The 24065-nt window shown below is 38.1% G+C and overlaps 1 protein-coding gene across 2 annotated transcripts in view; it reads right to left on the bottom strand.

The window, feature by feature from the left end:
• Positions 1–862: 862 nt before the first annotated feature.
• ARL6IP6 (ADP-ribosylation factor-like 6 interacting protein 6) overlaps positions 863–24065 on the bottom strand; it is a 54480-nt gene continuing 31277 nt past the window's right edge. Inside the window, exons 4-6 of one of the 2 annotated variants that reach the window (XR_001360747.1) lie at positions 23062–23375; positions 2450–2471; positions 863–1452 (exon numbers count right to left, since the gene is read on the bottom strand). Coding sequence is in view for 1 of the 2 variants with exons in the window: in XM_005859317.2 (XP_005859379.1) it covers positions 23282–23375 (94 nt within the window). In the remaining variant the exon portion in view is untranslated. Of the gene's footprint in view, positions 1453–2449; positions 2472–22613; positions 23376–24065 lie in introns of those variants that run through there. The other variant, XM_005859317.2, reaches the window with a different exon arrangement.

Raw genomic sequence — 24065 nt, 5'->3', positions numbered from 1 at the left:
AGACTGGATTTGAATGCTTGTAAGCGCCCTGTCTTCTTGGTTGGCTAGCCTTCTCAATAAATGCCTTATGTGATTCAACCCTGCCTTCATTATTGGACACAGCAACAGGCAGCCCAAGCCCAACCAGGGGTTTCCTGGTAATATTATGGAAGCACTTTTTAACCCTGTCTGGTTTGGTGAAGCACTATTTGAATCAATTTTTGCTCAAATAAACTCTCAAAATTTTAATATGCCAGTTTATCTTTTAACATTTATCTTTCTCTGCATTTTATCTTTTACTTATATTTGTTTCAAACTAAGTTCATGTAAAACATAAGTATCTGAATTATAAACATTATCTTGCTAAATGTTTTGAATTTTAAATTAAATCCTCCCAAAGGTTAGTTTATCTACTTGCTTATTTTAAACATTTGAATGTCATTTTCACTCCATTTTTATCCGTTTGTTCCTAGACCAGTGTTTATATTCTGTTTAGTGTGTAATCACATTTATTAAATATATTTATATTTTCCTGTCCACAGTTTTTAAAATTATTTTTAAAAAGTCACTATTGTTTCGTCACAAATTCTTGAATTTAACTCTACTCACAAACAATTTTAGATTAAAAGTATCTATTGGAATACACTGAATGGTAAAGAAATTTAGAAATGTGATTTTATATTTCCTCACGTTATTATCTCAAATCAGATCTTATGTTTAATTGGATATCAGCTAAGTCTAAAGATGGAAGGACAAATCCAGATGTCAACACACAGGAAAAAGAAAAAAATCTTGTGTCTTTGAACAGCAGAATTGCCTTTCTCCTGCCTTCCCCACCTTACCCACATACCTTTAGAGTGTTAATACTTTGCTTCTGGGAGTACTGGACTAAAGCTTCAAGGGCAGACGTGAATAACAATAGACTATAGTACCTGAGCCTGAATTGATTTCTTAAGGGCAAAGAGCTGGTTGGCCAACATGTTTCATTTTGCAAAGTGAGGTATGGACCAAGCAGAAGGGCTCCAGAAAATAGATGAGGTTTTCGAGGCTGCAGGAGAGATTAGGGTGTGGACATAAAGATACTGCCAGCCAGAAAGAACATTTGGGAATAGATCAGAGATGTAATACAGAGATTTTCCTCAGGTTTATTTTGATGTATGTAATCTAAACTCTCTTCTCCATTTTCCATTAAATCTTCAGTAAGAACCTACATTATTCTGGGGAGCAGGCCTATTTTTTTATTATTATTTTTTTGTAATGTGACATCTTCCTAAAAAGGACGATTAAATAAGCGTGGGTAGTAGCTGCCCATGATTCTTCCCAAGGTTATACACCAGTGGTAAGCTGCATAGGAGATGGCACGCAGGAGGAGTGATACTCTGCAGGCTTTTCTGAAATACCAGCAGGGCTGGCATGCGCATTGATGGGCACCGGATGTCTTTTTGATCAGGTCCTCTGTCATATCCATTTTGCCTATTTAAAGAGATTTACAAGAGATTGATTAATCTCACTCTCCAATAACTCTACACTCTGTTGAATAATCACAGTGCTTCTTCCATTAAAAAAGTGCTTCATAAATATTAATCGCCATAAATTCCACTTTTTAAATAAAAGAGACAGCTGCTTCCCATTAATTATCCTATCAGAAAATTCATTGGACATTTTCTGAAGAGCTTGACAATGTAAAGGAAGAAAAATCATTTTCCCTCTCCCTGTCTGAGTTCTCAACTGAGAACCCTGTAATAAAAGATTAACCAGAGAAAAACAGTCTATTAACATGCATACTCATGTATACATTGGAGATACCCTAGGAAAAATGAGTTACTCTTCCAGGTGCCTTTAGAATTAAGGATTAAACACGATCTTAATAAGGAAGGGGGAGGTGAGATGTAGGCCTCTTAGGGAAGAGGACATTATTTTTAGGAAAGATGGAAAGATGAATGGGCCCTTAGAAGAATAAATGATAGCTTGTGACAAAGTTTGTCTGGGCATGGTGTCAACTTCTAACATCCTCTCCTGCGATGAGTCAACCCTCCCTGATTGATGAAACTCTGGGCAAAGTGATTTATGGCAAATGAGTTCCTTTTGGAGGATGTGTCCTTAGGCAGATAAGGGAAGTTAGGAGAAAACCTCTCCATACATTTGCTGTTTTTCAAGTGCCTACAGTTCAACACACCAAAGTGGCTTGGGGGTAGAATGTCTTAAACTCCTAGAGTCACATTTTGGAGTAATATTCTGCTCCCTGCAACTACAAATACAGCTGCTTCCTCTGGGGTTAGGAGCCCCCCAAAACTCCAAACCTTAGCTCTCAGTAGTGAGCTCCATTTGGCATATGGAATTGTGGATGAGTTATGGGTTCTAGTCCTGCTTTGGGCTTTTGCCAAGTTATGTGATCCTGGGGATGTCTGCTTACTTCTCCAAATATCAGTTTCCTCATCTGAGGGCAGAAAAAAAATCTTCCTGTACCAACCTTAGGTTCTTCAGCTGGGGCCCTGTAAATTAGAATGGCCAAAATCAGATTAAAAGGAGAAAAACAAATAGAAGTTTATTAATATGTACATTGCACACATACACATGGGAGCACTCAGCAACAACTAACCCAAAGTAGTGGCTCTTCTTAGAACTTAGATTTTAAATACCAACAAAGAAAGGGGTTTGGGGCTTCTGGGCAGAAGAGGCAAGTTTTGGGAAGATGACCAGGAAACATATGGTAAACAAGAGTTGTTCAATGAGGTTCGATGTGCAGTTTTAAATCTGTGCCTTTTCCATTTAGAAGAGTTGGTAAGAGTCCTCCTCTTCTCTATATGGAAGAGAGAGCTGTCTAAATGAAAATCATTTATAAATGTATATTTCCTTGTTTTCAGAGGTTTTCCTGAGCCTGCTGGTTCTCAATGGCCTTTATCTCACAATAAATAAGCCATATCCTAAAGAGGCATATTAGGTGGTGGTGGTGGTGGGGGCATCTTCTGGGGCCCTCTTCTGCTACAATTCTTGTGCAACAGAGACCTTCCTTTGTATCTGTTTTAGTTAGGAAACAGAATGTAGAAAGTTCACTCAGAGAAAGAAATAGTTTAGTGAGATACTAAGGTGTATGCTTAGGGAATTAGGAGATTCCACTATTCAATAGGAGAGAAAGAAAGGAAGTTCCCTGAGGAAAATTTGGGGGATTCCCTGGAGAAAGGAGACAGACAGATGCCAAAGGGTGTGGATGTTCTTGAGGGAATGGAAGACAGAAAAGAAGAAGACTATGGTGGTGAAACAAGTAAACGTCTGACAGTCTGGATCTAAAGCCCAGTGTTGCCCCTGGCTAGTTCTGTGATCTTGGGCAAGCCATTTTCCAGGCCTCAGTTTCTTTCTGTGTAAATTGGGATTAATAATAGTGTTCATCTAATAGAGTGAATTAAATTAGTTAAAAAGTACAGTCAATAATATTATAACTGTGTGGCATCAGGTAGGTACTAGACTTATCAAGGGGTTCACCTTGTAAGTTATATAAAGGTACTAGAGGCCTGGTGCACCAGTGAGGTCCCTCAGCCTGGCCTGTGGGATTGGACCGAAACGGGCCTGACATCCCCCCACAAGGGGTCCTGGATTGCGAGAGGGCGCAGGCCAGGCCGAGGGACCCCACCGGTGCATGATCAAGGCTGGGGAGGGACACGGGAGGTTGGCCAGCCAGGGAAGGACCACGGGAGGGCTCCAGAGTGTGTCTGGCCCATCTCACTCAGTCCCAATCGGCCAGACTCCAGCAGCAAGCTAACCTACCAGTCTGAGCGTCTGCCCCCTGGTGGTCAGTGCACATCATAGCGAGCGGTTGAGTGGCCTTAGCATATCATTAGCATATTACACTTTGATTGGTTGAATGGCCCACCAGACACTTAGCATATTAGGCTTTTATTATATAGGATATCCCAGTGGTCGGCAAACTGTGGCTCGTGAGCCACATGCGGCTCTTTGGCCCCTTGAGTGTGGCTCTTCCACAAAATACCAGGTGCGGGCGCGCATGTACAGTGTGATTGAAACTTCATGGCCCATGCGCAGAAGTCAGTATATTATGTTATATACTTGAAACTAATATAACATCGAATATCAACTGTAATAAAAAAATTAATCAGTACTATATAAACATCCCTTTACTATAAACCTTCCTCTTCTTGAGGTCAGAACTTTGATGAGGCCTGAGAAACAAAATTTTGAAGGCACATTTTAAACTTAATAGTTAAGAGGATATCAAATCATATCAGAAAAGCCAGCAGTCATATTCCACAAGGCCCAGGTTCACTCAGCAAAACACCTTATAGATCACAAACCAACTTATTGATTGAGAGTGCAGAATTAAAGAGAACTGAACGTCCAAAAGGGATAGTTTCAGAAAAGTAATCTGCTTAATGAATTGCTTTGTAGGTTTAGGGAATAAATCCTTCTTTCTCCAGAAACAGGACTGATCACCACAAATAGATCATTCTTCTCCCAGAACTATACTAGAAGCACAAAAATGGACAAGTCTTCTTGGACTCTCAAGACTCCAGGTTAGGGGAGTATAGGGTAGAAAAGAATTCACTGCAGTCAGGTAAAACCAATGTTTGAGTCAACTACTTACTAGCTTTGTAAATGGGCAAATGAATAACCATTCTGCCCCTCTTGTTTTTTTATACATCAAATGGAGAAGATATAGAAGCCACTTTATAAGGACTGAATGAATGAATAAATATAGTGCTTAGCACAGGGCACAGTACATCTATTCAAAAAAATGTTAGTTGCTGTCAACCCACTGCACTCTCATTATGACATATCCTTGGTCATAATACAGTTGATTGTATCACAACCCATATTATATTATTTAAACTTGGTTCTTCTTGGTGGAACTTTGAAGGCTCCCTAGGTCCTTGTTAGGCAGCATAAGTGGCATATTTTACAGACCATCTGTCAGGTAACTTCAAAGAAATGAACAATCGCATTCATTTCACTTTTTTTTTAATGAGCTTTATTCTATTTTAAATTTTAATCATACCATGTCATTTTTTTCAAAATGGCCTTCCCTTTATCATTCTCAAGTCTTTGGCTTTAGGAAGACAAAGCCATGATTTTCTTTTTGCCTCTTATCTCCGGCACTTAGCAGAGTGCCAGGCACATAGTAGATGCTCAATGTATTTTTTCAAATGAAAATATAGATGTATCATTCTTTCCTAATTATAAAAATAGCCACCCTGTCCTACAAACCTCATTTTTTTTTAATTTGGAAGTTATGTGTGTGTGTGTGTGTGTGTGTGTGTGTGTGTGTGTGTGTGTTTTCCTAGGAAGTCTATGCTTTAAATGAAACCTTAAGTGTTCTGTTTTTTTGTTTAAGTTGTTTTCTTTCTCATCCAACATCTCCATTTCATTAGAGTCCTGTTCTGATTGTTCCCTTTGTTTATCTACTATTAGGCCTGCTTAGATATGCTGCAACTTTTCTTCATCTGCTCATTGGGACTTTGGGGACTTTGGTGTGGCTAATATCTTAAGTGAGGATTCTCACAAGAGGTGAAAGGTCCTGTGTGCTGGCAGTATAACCAACAAGAAGGATGTCAGTCCTCCACTCTGCTCCCTTTTCTCCACTCTCCCACCTCAAGAATTGATCCCACAATTCAGTTCCCCCATTTCCTGGATCATGATCAGTTAGCTTTCCCCCTGAAGGTCAAGGATCCCTAAGGCCAGCTCTCTCTAGGATCTTAACATGAAGTGTGCAATGCTGGTCTCAGAGCTCTCAGTGGACCCAGAGGGAGAAAGTCCTGTCGCACTCACTAGCTGGCAACTTCTGGACCCCACATGACAAGCCCTAGTATCTGCTAGACCAGTGGTCGGCAAACTGTGGCCCCTTGAGTGTGGCTCTTCCACAAAATACCATGTGCTGGCGCACACATACAGTGCGATTGAAACTTCGGGGCCACACTCAAAGGGCAAAAGAGCCGCATGGGGCTCGCGAGCCGCAGTTTGCCGACCACGGTGCTAGACTCAAGAGAATTGGATAAGATAGAATTATAGGTCAACTCAATTTCAGAGTGACATTTTCTGATCTCTTAGCCACAGTCTGAATGTTAAACATTATTTGCCATTTATTATTACTGCAAATTTGTACAAACATAATTATTCTCACTTATTTAATTATTTTGAAAACAATGGAAGAGAAAATTGGATAAGCTGGAATAAGAGTATAAAAAAGAAACCTTGCAAATTGTCTCTTTATTTTTCTCTCACTAGGTGGAAATTGTTGCATCCAGAAAAGCTAGCTTGAGAAGAGAGGCTTATCTTCAGAGTTTAAGTTAATACCTAGCACATGCATTTTCTCAATAAACATTTGTTAAATACATTAATAAATATATGGGTGAATGAATGAATGATGATGCAATTGAGACTTCAGAAGACTTGGGTCAGATTTATGCAGTGGACAGTGGTTTTCAAAATTTGGTTTAGCCTAAAAAACTTCCGTTTAAACAACACTTAATGGGGAAACTCAGTAAGTTAAAGAAAGAAAATAGTCTGGTTGAAATGAGCAGAGTATTCAGACCATACCTGTTTGGGTATCTCTGGCCACTGAGAGGGTTCCCCACAAACCATTTTATTATAGGGGTTACAACAATGCAGCAGAAAAATAAGGCTCCTGAATGATGAATATACTTATTTCAGCTGCATTTACTGTCAATATCAATCACACCAGCAGAACCACTGAATTCAAAGAACTGCATCAATTATTGAGAGGGATTAAGTAAATGATTGGGTCATTACTTTTATAGCCTAAGCTAGTCATTAAGATAAAATGATAAAAAGAGGATCTAATGTAAAGCTGGGCAACAATTTCAAAAGAAATTGAATCCATTATTATATGTTTAATACACAATTTTAAAAGAAGTTTAATCAATTATCAGAACTTAACTAACCAGAATCCTTGATAAACTGAATTTTCCCACATTCATTCATTAGGAAAGATGTAGATCTTAAGGAGATATGCTAAAATCAGTCAAAAGTATTTACACATTATGTCTGACTATCCAGCACAGTTCTTAGCATTACAAAGGATACAAAGATGCAGAAAACATGGTCCTTAGAATTAATCTGCTTATAATTTAGCTGGGCAGACAAAACTCACATGTATGAAATCATCTAGAAAGAATGAAGTGTTAAATTCTATGTAATTAATTTTTAAAATCTGGTAATTTAATTATTTTTAGGGCTATTTTGTGTAATACAAGCACCATTAAATAAATAAAATTTCAATATAAGTTCTTAAAATATACTCTGGAGTCAGTTAAGATTGATCTCAATACCTATGGTTTTACTTACGGTTTATTACTGTAAAGTAATGTAACCATAAAGTATAAGAGACCAATAACCTTGAGTCATTATTGAATCCACAAACATCAAAGTTCATATCAACCAAGAGTTTTGGGCAAAAGTGATACATTGAACCCAAATAATAGGAAACAGGCCCTCGCTGGGTGACTCAGTTGGAGCATCATCCCGTGCACTTAAAAGGTTGTGGGCTCAATTACCTGTTGGTATAAAAGGCAACCAATTGATGTTTCTCATATGGATGTTTCCCTCTCTCCCTTCCTCTCTTTCTAAAAATCTTTTTTTTTTTAATTGGTGAGGATTTAAAAAATACTAGAGGCCCTATGCATGAAATTCGTACAAGGGGCTCAGCCCTCGCACCCCAGCTTCATCTGGAAGATAGTCCAGACAGTCGTTCTGCTGTTCGGCCATCCGGTCTAATTAGCATATTACGCTTTTATTATTATAGATATCATAGGCACTACACCTGGAAGGTTTGACAATCAATTCTTACCAGCCCTTCAAAGAAAGAATAACTCCTACTGTAAACAAACTCGAATAAAAACAGGTGTTTCTCAACTCATTTTATGAGATTATAATGCCACCACAAGCAAAATATTCATGGACAATAAGATATTTTTTTTAGGAGAGCCTTAGTTGTGAACTGAGGTGCAAATATACCAAGTTAAATATTATTTAAGAAATCCTGCAAAATCATGATCAAGCAGAGATTATCTGAGGAATGTAAGATAGCTCATCCTTCGAAATTGTATCAATGGGTTCAAGGTAAAGATGATGGATTAAAAAAATGTATTTACTTTGTTATCTCCCAAAATCTCATTAAAATGATAGTAAAGAGATGTTTTTCTTTGTTTGCTTTCTTGTTGTTGTTTTTTTATGTATTTACCCAGACGAGAACAAAAAGAGAGATGCAACAACAAAATTATGGATATTGGGAAGCAGATGGGCAAGTGGTAATTAGCTTAGCATGCTAGAGAAAGTTGAGTTTTAGGGAAACAGGAGAAAGCTGAGAGGCAACAAGATTTATATCATAGAACTAGCAAAAGCCTAGAATTGCGGTCATCAGAAACCTCTGAAGGTAGGATAAAAGTAAAACTAAAAACCAAAAGATTATTTTTTTTAAATGTACAAATGAGTAGTTACAAAATAGACACAGGGATGTAAGTACAGCATGGGGAATACAGTCAGTGATATTGTGGTGACTCTATATGGTGCCAGGCGGGTGCTTGGGATAGCAGGGGGAGCACTTTGTAGGGTGTATGGCTGTCTGACCACTAAGCTGTACACCTGAAACTGGCACAAAACAGTACTAAATGTAAATGTAACTGGAAAGAAAAAAAAGGAATCCATTTAAGAATCCTCTCCAATCACACAACCAGATTACACACCTCCCAAACTGGGCTGGAGACTGAAAGCTTATTTCCCAGAGACAGGAAAGAAGAGGGTTTCTGGATGGAGGAACACCAGGCAGAGAAAAGTAAAGGAAAGAATGAGCTCAGGCCTTCAAATTCCCAGCTCAAGTTCTGCATAAATGACCCAAGAGTCTCTGTTTCATCAAAGAAACCTTTACCTCCTATAGCTGCAAAGCTAAAATGTCTGAAAACCAAATCCAGAATTTTACCCCTCAAGTGGCTGGATTACAATGCAAATAGAATCCCCCAACCTTACTGGGTGTCTTCTCTTTAAGTGAAGGCATTGATTGGGAAGGAATGGGAGCCTAATCACTAGAATCAGGACATTTTGGAAGATTCCAATGAAGCTAGAAAAATAGAACCCATAAATTCTGCCAGTATAAGCAGTCCTTCCCCTCCTGTCTGTGGAAGTTCACCCTGCTTTGCCTGAAAAACGTCGAATGGCCTCTCTTTGTAAGGCACTGCTCATTCTCCTCAGGACCTACCACTGCCACTCCCTTTGCTTCTAGACCTAAAACTAGACTTATGTCCCAACAAGCCCTAAAGGGTAGGATATAAATGTAACCCACCCCACCCCACCCCAAAAAAGAAAAATAAATATAACCCAAGAGTAGCTTCTCAAGGCACATGCCCCCGACCAGAATCGAACCTGGGACCCTTCAGTCCGCAGGCCGATGCTCTACCCACTGAGCCAAATTGGCTACGGCAAGAGTAGCTTCTCTACACAGCAATAGGAGTGCATGAATCATCCAGTTTATAAAGAGAGAAATCTGGGAAGTAGGATCAAATGTGTGGGAAAATGGTAGAGGGAATGTAAAGTTAGGTCACACGAAATTTATTCATATGGGCCCCTTAAGCAGAGATTCTGGACTCAATGATTTAGTTTGGGGAGTTAGAAAGAGCTCTGATAGTTTCTTTGGTTGACTGAAACATGGACCAAACATGTACTTTGGAGATTAAGAATCACTTAAGGAAATGTGTGTTGGTTGCAAATTGACAAAGGGTGGACATGATGTCAGTTTAATGTGCCACCTTATCCAGGCTATATTATACCCAGTTATTTAATCAAACACTAATCTAGGTATTGCTGTAGAGGTATTTTGTAGATGTGGTTAATATCTACAATTAGTTGACTTTAAGTAAAGAAGAGCATACGATAATCTGGGTGGCCCTGATCCGATCAGTCAAAAGGCCTTAAGAGTAATCAGAGGCTTCCCTGAGAAAAAATAAATTCCATTTATGGACTACAGTATCAGCTCCTGCCCAAGAGTTTACAGCCTGCCCTTCCTGAGAGCCTGCCCTATAGATTTGAACCTGCCTGGTCAGCCTCCACAGTAGTATAAGTCAATTACTTACAATAAATATCCATATCGCTCTCTGGATCCCTCTCCCCCTCCCTCTCTCTCTCCATATATATATGCAAGGTATCTCTACATCTATCTATCTGTCTATATCTCTCTATCTATCCATCCATCTCCTACTGGTTCTATTTTTATCTTCCACTGGCTCTGTTTCTCACTGGAATCCTGATAGTGTCTTTTAAAGAGATGTTTGCAGTCTTTGGAATCAGTTTTCAGCAGGTGATCTAAGAGAAATATTCGTTCTTTGATTGCTACAAGGTCGCTTCATATGCTTGTGTATAAAGAAGGTAACCATTTTTTAAAATGCAGAGCAACTATTTCAAACAAAGCTGGGTTACCAGGAGAGGACATGGGCTATTACATTATATTGTTTCAGCTTTTTTTATTACTGGGAAGGCAAGAAAACACTTGAATTTATTGGCAAAGTCCTTTTAAAACAGTTTGAAAATATTTCTCAATTCCTTGAAGAAAAAGACTTCCTTTATAGATATCTTTTTAATTTCAAAAATACCATAAAACCTCATGCCTACAGTGACTGAAAAGTCTACTGTACTTTAAAAGAATTATAAGTAATATAAAAGTATGAGAGATTCCTGCTTGCTTCAACACAGTCTCCCACTGATAACCCATTTTGTATGAATTCTTTAACAATTTTTAATATGCTTATCACACACCCCATTTTAAAATAAAATATATTTAAATAACTAAACTACCAACACCTAACAGCATTATCATTAATAACTTCTTGAGTATTGTCTGACTTCATCTCTGAAAGTTAGACTGTTATCCATTGTAAGGATATCCTATAAATTAACCTTTTCCACGTTGATAGATCCAACCTCTTTCATTCCTCTTTATATCACTGATCCAAAGCACAATTCCCATGACATAGTAGGCCCACAATAAATACCTTTTTACTAAATGAAGAGCAATGAATATGTGTCTTTTCGCACAGCAGTGATTTTGTGCAGGACAGTATAAAACTGAACAAACAGGTCTCATCTACAACTGTCCAGTGATGCTGAATAGCAACTCTGACTTAGCTCCTCCCCATGACCCCCAACCTCACAAAAACATTACAGAAATCAACTGCCTCAAAGGGATGTAACATGTTGTTGTTTTTTTCATTATTATTGACACATAACTTCCCCTCAAACACAAAACCATAGGAATAATTTAATGGGTTAAGAAAACAAGAATTGCATGGCAGACTATGAAGTGACAAATGGTAGGGGACAGTTTATATAAATTTATATTGCCCTTATTGAATAAGATTAATATCCCTTATATCTAATACAAAAAGCAAATAAGAAAAAGTTATGTGTCTCTTAAAAAAAGGAAATGCTGCCTGGCTGGCATGGCTCAGTGGTTGAGCATCGACCTATGAACCAGGAGGTCACGGTTTGATTCCCGATTAAGGCACATGCCTGGGTTTCGGGCTCCATCCCCAGTGTGGGGCGTGCAAGAGGCAGCCAATCAATGATTCTCATCGCTTTTTCTATCCCTCTCTCCCTCTCCTTTCCTCTCTCTGAAATACTGCCACTGGGGTGTTTTATTGATTTAGCTTGTGTTTCTTCATTCCCCTGGGCTATGAGCTCTGCAACAGGGCTGCTAACCACTGGGTCCCTGGAAGAGACTTAAAACCCATCTATGTCTGGTTTCACCCCCAAGAGATTCTGATTTCCTTGACCTGGGGCATGCCCCAAGCACTGAGCATTTCTGAAGGTCCCCAGATGACTCCAGTGTACAGCCAAGGTGGAGAAGTGCTCCTGTGAAGAAGAGCTGAGGGGGTGCCTGCCATATCGCTGGTAAAGAAAAGGGAGGGGTGGATGGAGTTTCAGAGAGGACAAAGGGAGCATGAAGGAGAAGAAAACTAAATCTGCATCACATGTGAGAAGCAGGTTGAAACAAACAGGGACACTCACAATACAGCTTAAACCTGGCCTGTGGGATTTAAGTGACTATAATCCAATATGGGGGCACACCCTCAAGACCTTATTTAAGCCTAATTACCTCCCAAAGACCCTACTTTCTAATACCAATATGTTGGGAATTAGGGCATATAAATTTTGGGGACAAAAACATGCAGTCCATATTGGTCATAACCTCAGAATTTTAGATGTTGGCATTTTGGCAGTCCTAGAGTTACGGCATTCAGATCTTCCTTCAAAATAGAACCTGCTGTAAGAGTTCTAGTTAGTTTATTTGCACCAGTTAACGTTGAGATCCACAGCAGTGGCTATGCTGAGACTACCGTCTTCCTGTGCTGCTCCTGGCAAGTGACACCGTGAGGTACAAAAGCCAGGCCATCGCTGCCCACGCAGGACTATTCTAATGGGCAGTCTTTGTTCCGGGAGTCCCCAGGACTTTGTCAGAGCTGTGCTACAGTCTGAGGTTTTTCTGACCTAATCCTCCTTCCTTTCCCCTTTTTCACAGGGCTCAGTGTCACTCTCTCCACTTACTCCTGCTCCTTCACCCTTTAATCTTTCACACACATTTCCCCCAATAAATTTCTTGCCCTAATTCCTCCTGGTCATCTGCTTCTCAGAGGACCCAATCTGACACAGGATGAGACCTCAAAAGTCATCTAGGCTTATATATACTAGTATTCTTCTTAGCTCAGAAACCTGAGGTTCAAATGATTTGCTGCATTTCACAAGGTCCAATGTGGCTGACCAGGATTATAGGTTTCACAATCTTCAATCAACTGCTTTAATGCTTTTTCTACCAAAATAGGAAAGAGTCAAAACACAGGTGATTTCATTGGAAAATAAAACACTAAAAGTAATAAAAACAAAAGTACGATAATTTATACTGGGTAAGAACATTGAAAGCACTCAAGGGACTCTCTAATGAGGAATACTCACAAAATATAACAGGCAGAACAAACACAGCAGCAGGAGCAAGAAAGAAAAGGAAAACATTAGGAACAACCAAAATATCAGGCACAGTTTCGGGTCCTCTCTGTCACAGACATACTCACATTCAGAATGTGTGTGAGATATCTCAGTCTCAGGGAAGCCAACTACAGTGGGTTATAGCATCCCCCCCCCCCAACCCCCCCAAATTCATGTCCACCCAGAACCTCAGAATATAACCTAACTTGGAAGTATAGTCTTGGCAGATGTAATTAAGGTAAAGATTGAGATGAGCTCATACTGGATTAGGGTGGACCCTCTATCCCAGCCGTGGGCAAACTACGGCCTGCGGGCCGGATCCGGCCCGTTTGAAATGAATAAAACTAAAAAAAAAAAAGACCGTACCCTTTTATGTAATGATGTTTACTTTGAATTTATATTAGTTCACACAAACACTCCATCCATGCTTTTGTTCCGGCCCTCCGGTCCAGTTTAAGAACCCATTGTGGCTCTCGAGTCAAAAAGTTTGCCCACCCCTGCAGTCTATCCACTGAAAATGCCCTTTTAACAGACAGAGAGGAGGAAGAGATTGAAGTGATGCATCTACAAGCCAAGGAATACAAGAAACTACCAGAAGCTGGAGGGGGAAAGGAAGGGTTCTCCCCAGGAGCCTTCGGAGGCAGTGTGGCCCTGCCAGGACTTTCTGGACTTCTGGCCTCCACAACTGTGAGAGGTAGATTCCTGCTGTTGTAAACCATCACATTTGTGGTAATCTATTACAGCAGCCCGGGGACGCTAATATACTACTTACTGAAGTCTTTTACACCGATCAAGAGCAAAAACCGAGCTATGTGACCAAATACAACAATCAGTGTAGAAAAGAAAAAAGAAGAAAACAACACACACACACACACACACACACACACACACACACACACACGCACACACACAACACAACGGAAAATAGAAACAAAAAAATCAGTGTATTCATTTTACTTTATTATTTTTTTCTCAGTGTATACATTTTTTGTGACCAATGTAGAGAAGCTAATACAGGATAGTCCCAGGGAACTTTTAGACTATAAAGAGTACTTTGCACTATAAATCACTAGTTAGCGTATTCCATTCCCATGCTGGCTAAGGGTCACTACCATGGCTCCAGGAGTCCTGAGAGAGAAGCACAGAGCTACCACAGAACAGCACATGTTAAACTGTCCTTAGCCAATTACATAGCCAGAGATTTAGTCTTGCCTAGGTTCCTGGTGAGAATGTAAAAAGAATTAATCTAACCTCAATCTGAGCTGACACCCAGAGAGGCATAATGGTCATGGAATAGACTTTCTTCTCATCCTTAATTTCATCTATAGCATGAGAAGGGTGGATTAAATCACTTTTCAGTGCTAGCATCCTCATTAAGGATCTGTAGACAGGTGTGTATGGATCAAGCAGAGCTTGTCATTTGGGGAAGGGTGGTTTAACAGTTACATAGGTCCCAGGAAGAGGAGAGGAACTGTATCTTTTGACAATTTTTCAGTTAATTTGTGTACAAGACCACTGTCAGGCTTGGTGACTCATGTTCAGTTTATTATAGTGAAAGAATACAGACTGCAATCCATAAAGGGAAAAGGCACAAGGGGTGAAGTCCAGGAGAAACCAGGCATGAGCTTTCAGATGTCCCCACAGTGGAGTCACATGGGGACATGCTTAATTCTCTCAACAACACATGTAACCATACATGTGATATGTTGCCAACCAGGGAAGCTTACTTGAGCCTTGGTGTCCAGGGTTTTTACTAGGGTTCACTTATGTATGCATGCAGTGCCTAGATGACTGACCTCAACTACTCAGATTCTAGCCCTTCCCACTCAAGAAGGAAAAAACAGGCATTCACCACAAATCACATCATTAGAGTGAATTTATCTTGTCAAACTGGTGCATACATACAAAAACACTAATCAGGGCGGATAGGAAGGGCTTTGTATTTCAGCCTTTGTTTCTGAGATTTCACAGCATTCATATAATAAAGTAGCCCAATGTATTTCTTGTACCTGCACCAAAAGTCTTGATATATTTTAATATTTTTTATAAATTACTGGTATCTTGTAATAGTAGAGAGAAAAAATCTAGATTATGCTATGTTTTCAAAGTTAAGATCTTAAATATGGTTGGGCACTAGAAGTGTTTTTTGATTTATAGATCTGAGATTCAGTCATGTCACCTCTTTAGCCCCCTAAAAGTATTCTATCAAGAAAGAAAACATTTTTAAGAAAACTTTTTAAAGAAAACTTTTGAGATTCACTTTTGAGATTCTTTAATGTATAACACTTTATTCTATCAATTTTATAAAATGTTTCTTATTGGTTACCTACATGATACTTACAACTTTCTCATTTTGTTTCTCCAAATCTTAATACAATTAAAATTTGCTCAATTTGAAAGTACAATTTTATGTAAAAACTGATATAGAAAAAATGTCAAGTACTCTATATTTTACATCAATAGGAACTTGTAACATCCAACAGTCCAAGCATTAGTTGTATTTAATGCAAAATGGAAAATTATACTCTCATTACTCTTTTAGATTCAGCATGCTGACTTTTACCTTAAGCAGATTTGTACAGCACTAGGAATTCTAAATTGCCTAGAAGTAGTAATTACTTTCTCAGTATCTAGCTAAAATACAGATATATAAAGTCTTATTTTTTTGACATATAAGTTATACTGACAGAATTTAAAATGGTAGTTTAAAACACAGTGGAGCTAAACTTTCAGTAGCTAAGCCAGCATTTACAAAAGTTTTTTGGGATCAGGATTTTGGTTTTAATTTTGAACTGCTCTTAGGAATCAATATTTTCCCTACATATTACATTTAACTGAATATCCAAGCTCCATTCTGTAGGTAATCCAAAGCCACTGAGGGCTGATCTTGTAATTGCCTCTAAAGAGAAGGAAAGTAATTCAGCCCATTAGTTCCCTGTAAGCAATTGTAAAACAATGTTGATTTCTGGGAAAAGAGGGAGGAACAGGGAGTCCAGTGCTGGAGGAGGTGGCAAGGAAACAGTTACCAAGTTTCATGGGAAAGAACAGGCTGCTAGCAGTAGCACATACACATGGTTCCTTGCCAGAACTCCCCCCTGCACAAGATTAATTATATCTCTGAAACATTCTACCTTTGCAAACTGCAGCATTCATTATTTATGGTTTTATAAACCTTTATCAAGCTATCTAGATTTTTAGCCCACACTATCTATAGGTAGAAACTCCATAAATCTGCAATGGACTGAGGAATTTCTTCTAAAACTACTACTTGCAAGCTCTAGGTCTATATTTTCAGCATGGATTTGAAACATTCCTGATGCTTTCTTGAGTAGCAGAGGCCAGAACTTTAGTTCAAAGAATGTACTTCAATTTGTTTTTAATACTTTTCCTGCTGGTTCCTTACATATACATTTGCCCGCCCCCCACCCCCCATAATGTTACCAGTTATCCACTGTCAAACATTTGTCATTTTTCTGCTTACTTATATATGTTCTGGGATATTCTTGTGGAGTTTTCCAAATTCCAATATCCAGGAGAGCTTAGTGTCATCTGTAAATTTGGACATTTTCTTGTGCACAATTTTTTAAGGTTATAAGTAAAAATATTCTAAGCACTGGTTTTTCCTAGATACTTCTTTATTCAAAGAAGTGACCTGTATTTTTGTATAATTTAGGTCTGTATTCCAGTGCCTCAATATTTAATATTACTTTCTTGTGGAGGCTGGTTCCAATGTATTAATTTATGAAAATCTGAATAAATTACAGTCTGATTGCCCTTTAATTATACCACATATCTGCTGTCTGGTAGCACTGCAAATGGTCAGATGTAAAGGAAATCCAGGGATACATTGTATTTTTTAAATTATACTTATGACCAATTCCTATTACCTTTTTTATTTTTGAAAGAAAAATCTAGTATTGTATGAAAGATATTTGTACTAGCGCAGAAAACACTTGCTTATGTGTTTGTAGTGTTACTTATTGCCTATTTATGTACTTATAAGATACACAAGATCTAAAGTCATTTCTTCCAAAGTTATTTTTTCATTTTTTTCTTATACCACTTTGTAACTCTATACACAGATATTGAGCACTTGCTGTGTAGTATAAGCTTCAGCCTAGGTATTGGATACATTTTAAAAAGTGTCTAAAAGACTCTTTAGGAAGATGGGTCATTATGAAATAAGGCTAGATAGCATATGCTATTTTCTACAAATTAGTAAGAGAAATAAGTCAGAAATAACAGTGGAATAAACTTTTTTCAAGAAGTTTGTGGACAGGTAGAGGTGGAATGTTGATAAACGATGACTTCTTGGTTCTTGGTTTTAAACATCAAAATTTAACTTTAGCTAGCTAAAAAGAAAATATTTTTATTATAAGGCTAGGCCGCAGTGATGGCGAACCTATGACACGCGTGTCAGAGGTGACACGCGAACTCATTTTTTTGGCTGATTTTTCTTTGTTAAATGGCATTTAAATATATAAAATAAATATCAAAAATATAAATCTTTGTTTTACTATGGTTGCAAATAGCAAAAAATTTCTATATGTGACACGACACCAGAGTTAAGTTACGGTTTTCAAAATGCTGACACGCCGAGCTCAAAAGGTTCGCCATCACTGGGCTAGGGAGTAGCTCACAGGATTGAAGGAAAGGCCAGAAAACCAGGATCATAAAATGACAAGAAAGTTTTGTAGCAGAGATTATAGCTAAGGTTTGCTTCAAAACAGTCTAGTTAGTATTGTATCAATCACTGCAGAACAGAACTAGAAACCACTGCCATGGCCACAGAATGGCACAACTATGAATGAATTCTAAGCTTTCTGTCAGTGACTGCCATTTCTTCACAACTCAAAACTTGGGCTGAAATGTACAATTTGTAGCACCCACCAAGGTTACATACTAACAAATAGTTTGGCAGAAAGGAAATATCTAACCTCTTAGCCCTATCGCTATGTAGAACCTTGCTTCCCACAAACACATAACAAGTCTCCCAAAGTAAGAACAGACTTTGGGGTTGAGCAGTCAAAAACTGGTAACACACCCCCTGGCCGGCGTGGCTTAGTGGTTGAGTGTTGACCTATGAACCAGGAGGTCACAGTTCGATTCCTGGTCGGGGTACATTCCTGGGTTGTGGGCTCAATCCCCAATGTGGGGAGTGCAGGAGGCAGCTGATTAATGATTCTCTCTCATCAATGATGTTTCTTTCTCTCTCTCCCTTCCTCTCTGAAATCAATAAAAATATATTAAGACGACAACTGGTAACATACCTACTAGAGTCCGCTCCTTTGCTTGTCCTGCATACACCTACCCACTATTTCCCATGATTACACTTCAAAAATCATCCCATTTAACGTAGCACAACCATTTCTCGTTCAGTTGAGAATGCAGACCCTTCCTCACATAGGAAGACAATCAGCAGTCTGACAGGTAACTATATTCAGTTCCATGTCCAGGATCTCAGGGAAATGTTGATTCCTCCCAAGTTATACAGGAATCCCATCACAATATCCTGCAATCTAAATACTACATTGTAGTTAGCTAATGTCAAAAATCCTAGGTATTGGATACATTTAAAAAAGTGTCTAAAAGACTCTTTAGGAAGATGGGTCATTATGAAATAAGGCTAGATAGCATATGCTATTTTCTACAAATTAGTAAAAGAAATAAGTCAGAATTAACAGTTTTCCTGACAGAAACAGGAAAAAAGAAAGGAATTAGTTAAAATACACAGATGCCATAGAAAAGAAATATGGGTAGAGGCTATAGCTCAGTTTTTGAAACTAGTCATGAGACACGAGCTAGTATTTGACTTTTGTCCTATATCTATTTCATGTCCCCTTGACTTTCTTAACAGGTACAGGTTTTTAAATCTGGTGAGGTAACCAAAATCTTATTCCTGAGGGATTTGAGCCCCCCCACCCCCACCCCCCCACCTGTGTAGGTTATAATATTCGACTAACTGAAAATGAGTCTAACAAGGAAGCAACACAGGGCTTTGGGGTTTTTGTCCAAACTCCTGGCTCCCACTGTATAGCAGTGATTTCCCCTCAGTGGATTATCAATCACTCCAGTCAGTACTTTAACACCGATTTGGCCTGTGTACCCAGTGCTCTAATGGACTTGAAATGGTCAAATGTGGCCTCAGCTTTCAATTCAACAGCATTTTTGTATATGAACTTTGTGGACACATTTCTCCCTTGAGTATGCAAACAGGCCCTTGCCAGACAGGCCCATAGGGGACTGGCACAGAGACAAGTCCTCTTAAGCTAATAATTCTTTCCTTTTGAGAAACAGCTTTCTACTTGACCTTTTAGAGAATGAACACCTGGGCTTCAGGTAACCTTGTGACCCCAGCTGTCCATTCTGAACAGGATGCTATCTGACTCATCCAGTCCTAGATCAGGGCTTCTCAGCCTTGGCACTATTAGCATTTTGGCTGTTATTCTTTCTGTTGGGGAGCTATCCTTGGCATTGTACATGTTTAGCTGCATCCTTGGCCTCCCAATTGTGACAATATGGTATAAAATAAGGGTTATGCATATTCATGGGAGTGAATTAGCAGTTGGCAGAATTGTTAGGAGCTTGGAAAATGATTGGTGTCAATAAAAAAGGTTAGGAAGGGGTAGTCTTCCCATTTTACAGATAAGGAAACTGAGAAGCATTATTAAGTAATAGCACTGTATTTAAAACTCATTGATCTAAAGACTCATTATATAGTAGTCTCCCCTTATCCTTAGGGAATTCATTCCAAGACTCCCACTGGATGCATGAAGTCAAGATAGCACCAAACCCTAGATATATTATGTATTTTTACACAAACCTTGACCAACTTTAATTTATAAATTAGGCGCAGTAAAAGATTAATAATTAATGGAATAGTATAATTACAACAATACACTGTAATCAGAGCTATGTGAATGTGGTCACTTGTTTCAGGGGATCCCTCGCAGAAGTCTGAATAAACTTGTTTTCTGGAGCAAGTTGCTCTTAATTATAACACATTTTCTGTTCATGTCTTCCACCCACAAATTTAATGCCTTTCCATCTTAACCAAGCACTTATCACATACTGTGGCCATAACTTTAGCAACCTCAGCGTAAGATTTTTTTCTGTTATCAAGATCTTTCACCTTTTTACTTAAAGCACTTTATAGTTTCTCCTTGGCACATCCAAATTGCCAGCATCAATAATACTGCACTTAGGGGCCATTATTGAGTTAAAATAAAGATTACATGAACAGAGACTGTGACAGTTGATCTGGTAACTGAGATGGCCACTAAATGATTAAGGGGTGAATAACATACAAAAGGATGATTCATGACCAGGTAAAATGGCATGAGATTTCATCATGCTACTCAGAATGGCATGTAATTTTAAACTTATGAATCTTTTATGAATGTTTATTTCTGGAATTTTCCATTAACATTTTGGGACTGCGGTTGATTGAGGGCAACTGAAACTGCAGAAACTGCAGAAGGAAAAAACCACGGATAAGGGCGAGGCAGGGAACACACTACCTTATCTTGATAAGTAATATTCTGGTAACACTTAAAGCAGAATTGAACTTGGGAATATAATCAATTCCTGATGAAACAGCAAGTAGATTAATAGCTAGTTTTACCCAAAAACCCTTTTGTGGCCACAGGTACACTTATATCCAATGCATCCTTCACAAGTCACTGAATGGAATGTTGTAAGCTACACAAAAAGAGATAAGATGATCTGAGTATCATAATAGATGGATTCCGCTGCCAGATAAAATCACTTGACTCCTTTTATTGAAAATGACAAAACCCAGTATTAAGAGCAGAGGCCAAAGGAGGAATTTAATGATTCATGTTACCAATTTAAAGAATGGCAGGGTCACCACTGGGCTTCAGGGAGTACAGGACAGTCATTAGCAGCATACATGTTAGCCTTATTCCTTCCCACTGCAGGTGGCTGAACCCTGGCTGCCAACATCACCTTCCCAGCTTCATCAGACCTTAAATTCAAGTTGAAAAATCCTGGGAAAAGACTGGCCTGATTTGAGTCACATTTCTATTCCTGTTGCAATCACTATGGCCAGGAGAGATGAGAAACTAGGATTAGCCCAGTTTTGGCTAGGTACCTATCTCCTTTGGTTAGTTACTTACCTTCCAATCAGCTGTGGAAATAGGATGGCTTATATCTGGACCCTAGTTAAACTAGAGAGAGGAGAATAATTTCTCAAGAAAGAAGAGTGCTAATCCAGAAGAAATAGGGTTCCAGAAAAAATATTATCTCTATGTATCTAGATCTTATAGGTATCTACATAGAGAAGGTGTACTGTAATATTTTTCTTAGTCATAAGACAAAGAATCTGGAAGAAGCTACCCAAGTTGGGGGTGGGTGAGTGATCAGAAGAGGTGGAGAGAAGAAAAACTAATTTTGTTACTTGCACATTCCTTTGCAATAGAAGAGCCTTTTAGAACCAAGGTTGGGAAGGGCAGGGAGAGAAAGACAGGGAGTGAGAATAGATCCACTGCAACATCCACTCTGGAAGGAATCGAATCCTTAAGCCATGGATTTGTATATACTTATGCATATATGTATGTCTATATGTACATATACAAATACACCCAAATTAATCTAAACACTTTAGATCATTTAGATTAGAGCATCATTTGTCTTTTTCAACTAAAGATTTTTGAGTAGTAAAAAGTTAAGACTTTTAGAAACATCATTAAATCATTTATTCAGTAACAACACTCAGCAGATAACAGAAACAAGACCACACATATTCATTTCACATTTAGCCTGAATAACCAGTTTTACTTACTCTACAATGCTTTCCTAAATATGTTTTTCTATGGGTAGGGAAAACAGCATTTTAAATAGTTCATCTTTTAAAAATGGAAATGACTTTCTAAACAGATATTTAGAAAGGAAGTGGGAACAATTAAGACTTAATTACTATACAAACAAAAACAATTATAGAACATTTAAATAGGAAAATTATAAAACTATATATAGAAAATTATACTTACATATACACTGTATCAAAATACCTTTTCTATTTTGGTGACTAAATTTTTTTGAGATAAAAAACCAACTAGTTCAAGAATTTCTAATATAAAAATGCTAGGTTAATATTTATTATTTTTTTAAAGTTTTTATTGGGTACAATGATATAAAATGTATCATTTAAAGTTCTGCTAGTTGTTAGTGCTTGCTAGCAGGGTTAATATTTATTAAAAACAAAATAAATCAGTTCTGTTCAAGTAACCATATATACACCAGGATAAATATTTGAAATTGTGGAAACAAAGTGAATAGCTTCAAATTTCTCACTATTTAATGGCTTATATAAGTTACCTTTTTTCAGACTTTTTTTGTTAAAAATAAGTTTACTTAATTTTAAACTAAGGTCAATATCCTTTTTTTTTTTTTGCTTAAAGACAAAATACTTTATGCCTGGTGTGGCTCAGTGGTTGAGTACAGACCCATGCACCAAGAGGTGACAGGTTTGATTCCTGGTCAGGGCACATGCCCAGGTTTGCTGGCTCAATCTGCATTAGGGGGCATGCAGGAAGTAAGCTCTTCAATTTTGATGTTTCTGTCTCATTGATGCTTCTATCTCTCCCTCTCCCTTCCACTCTCTCTAATATCAATTTTAAAAAAAAAGAAGCCATTTTTAAAAATGGTAGGTATTAGGTTTGCGCCAGCTAAAGAATAACATTTATATTTGTCTAGATGTAACAATTTTTAAAACATACAAATTTAATGTGGTAGGAAATATGTAAATAAAAACACACAAGAAACTATGCACCATTAAAATATATAAATGCACCTTCTATTGATTATATGAATATAAAAAACCTAAATATTTAGATTTAAAAGTAGCTTCTATAAAATGTCAAAGTAGTGGGCATTGTTTGCTTTCCTGACATAATGAATAAAGATATATCTATCTCAAACAGTATTATCAGCATTCCTTAGGAAAAATGTAGTATACACATGGGAAGGTATATGCTGTATTCAAGTTTTCCAGTTTGATTTCCATTAAAATGCTTTCTACAGCTTAGAAAAATAACACACACAAAAGAGATAAGGTAAACATCTTACAATTTTAAGAAACTACTTGAAACTTAATATTCAGATAACCCAGTGCCTAGGTTGAAGAATGATGCTTAAGAAGGTCCTCCATAATGATGATATGGCAGACATCGGAATCACATAACGAACAGCAGGTTTCTTGGTCTTCTGAGTAGGCAATGATCTTCTTCCCTGGTACTACAAAGCAATCATGACTAAGCTTTGCCAAGAATACTGTTTCAGTGCAGGTTTACATGAGGCACCATGCAATAGTAAGAGCAGCTACAATGCCGTTCAAAATTGCCATGCTATAGCCCATGTGGAAAGAATGTCCAGTAAGTTTCCTGAGGGGGAAAAAGTGAAAAAGGAAAATGTAATTTGGTTTAAGAGAAACACCATCAGTTTTACAAAAATGCTTACAAACTGGAAATGTGTTGCACATTATTTCACAAATTAAAAAAGAATTCTAGACATCTGCAGGATTAGTGATAGATCTTAAAGTTTCTGTTACAAACTGTCCTGGTCCTCAAATTTTTCTATTTCATTACTTAGAGCAAAATGCTCAGTTTGATACCTATATGTAATTCTTTACTGAACTTCATAGTTACTGTGTGTACCAGAACCTAATTCTAAGGTATAACTTTTCTTACATTACAAACGTTTCCTTCATTAATTAGCATTGTGTTTCCCTGCTCTCTTGTTCTTACTCAGAATTTAAAATACATATTATTTCATTTGTCCCATTTTGAGATTGTGAAAGAACAATTTCTTTGAGCACTAAAAACAGCATTTGTCTATGCGTGAGTCATAAATCGGATTATGTCTTTTATAGACATTTCAGTTCTCAACCTAATAAGTTACTTAATTGAAGTGGTTTACAGTGAGTTCCTAGCTATCAGCAAAGACATATCTCTTGTTTTATGATTACTACTAGAGGTCTGGTGCACGAAATTCGTGCACAGGGAGTGTGTGGGGGGGGGTCCCCTCAGCCCGGCCTGCGCCCTCTTGCAGTCTGGGACACCCTCTAGCAATCC

The sequence above is a fragment of the Myotis brandtii genome, unplaced genomic scaffold (assembly GCF_000412655.1).
Source record: "Myotis brandtii unplaced genomic scaffold, ASM41265v1 scaffold125, whole genome shotgun sequence".
In the NCBI taxonomy this organism is placed as follows: Eukaryota; Metazoa; Chordata; class Mammalia; order Chiroptera; family Vespertilionidae; genus Myotis; species Myotis brandtii.
Note: the sequence above shows the minus strand (reverse complement) of the source record. Positions and strands in the feature narration are given on the sequence as shown.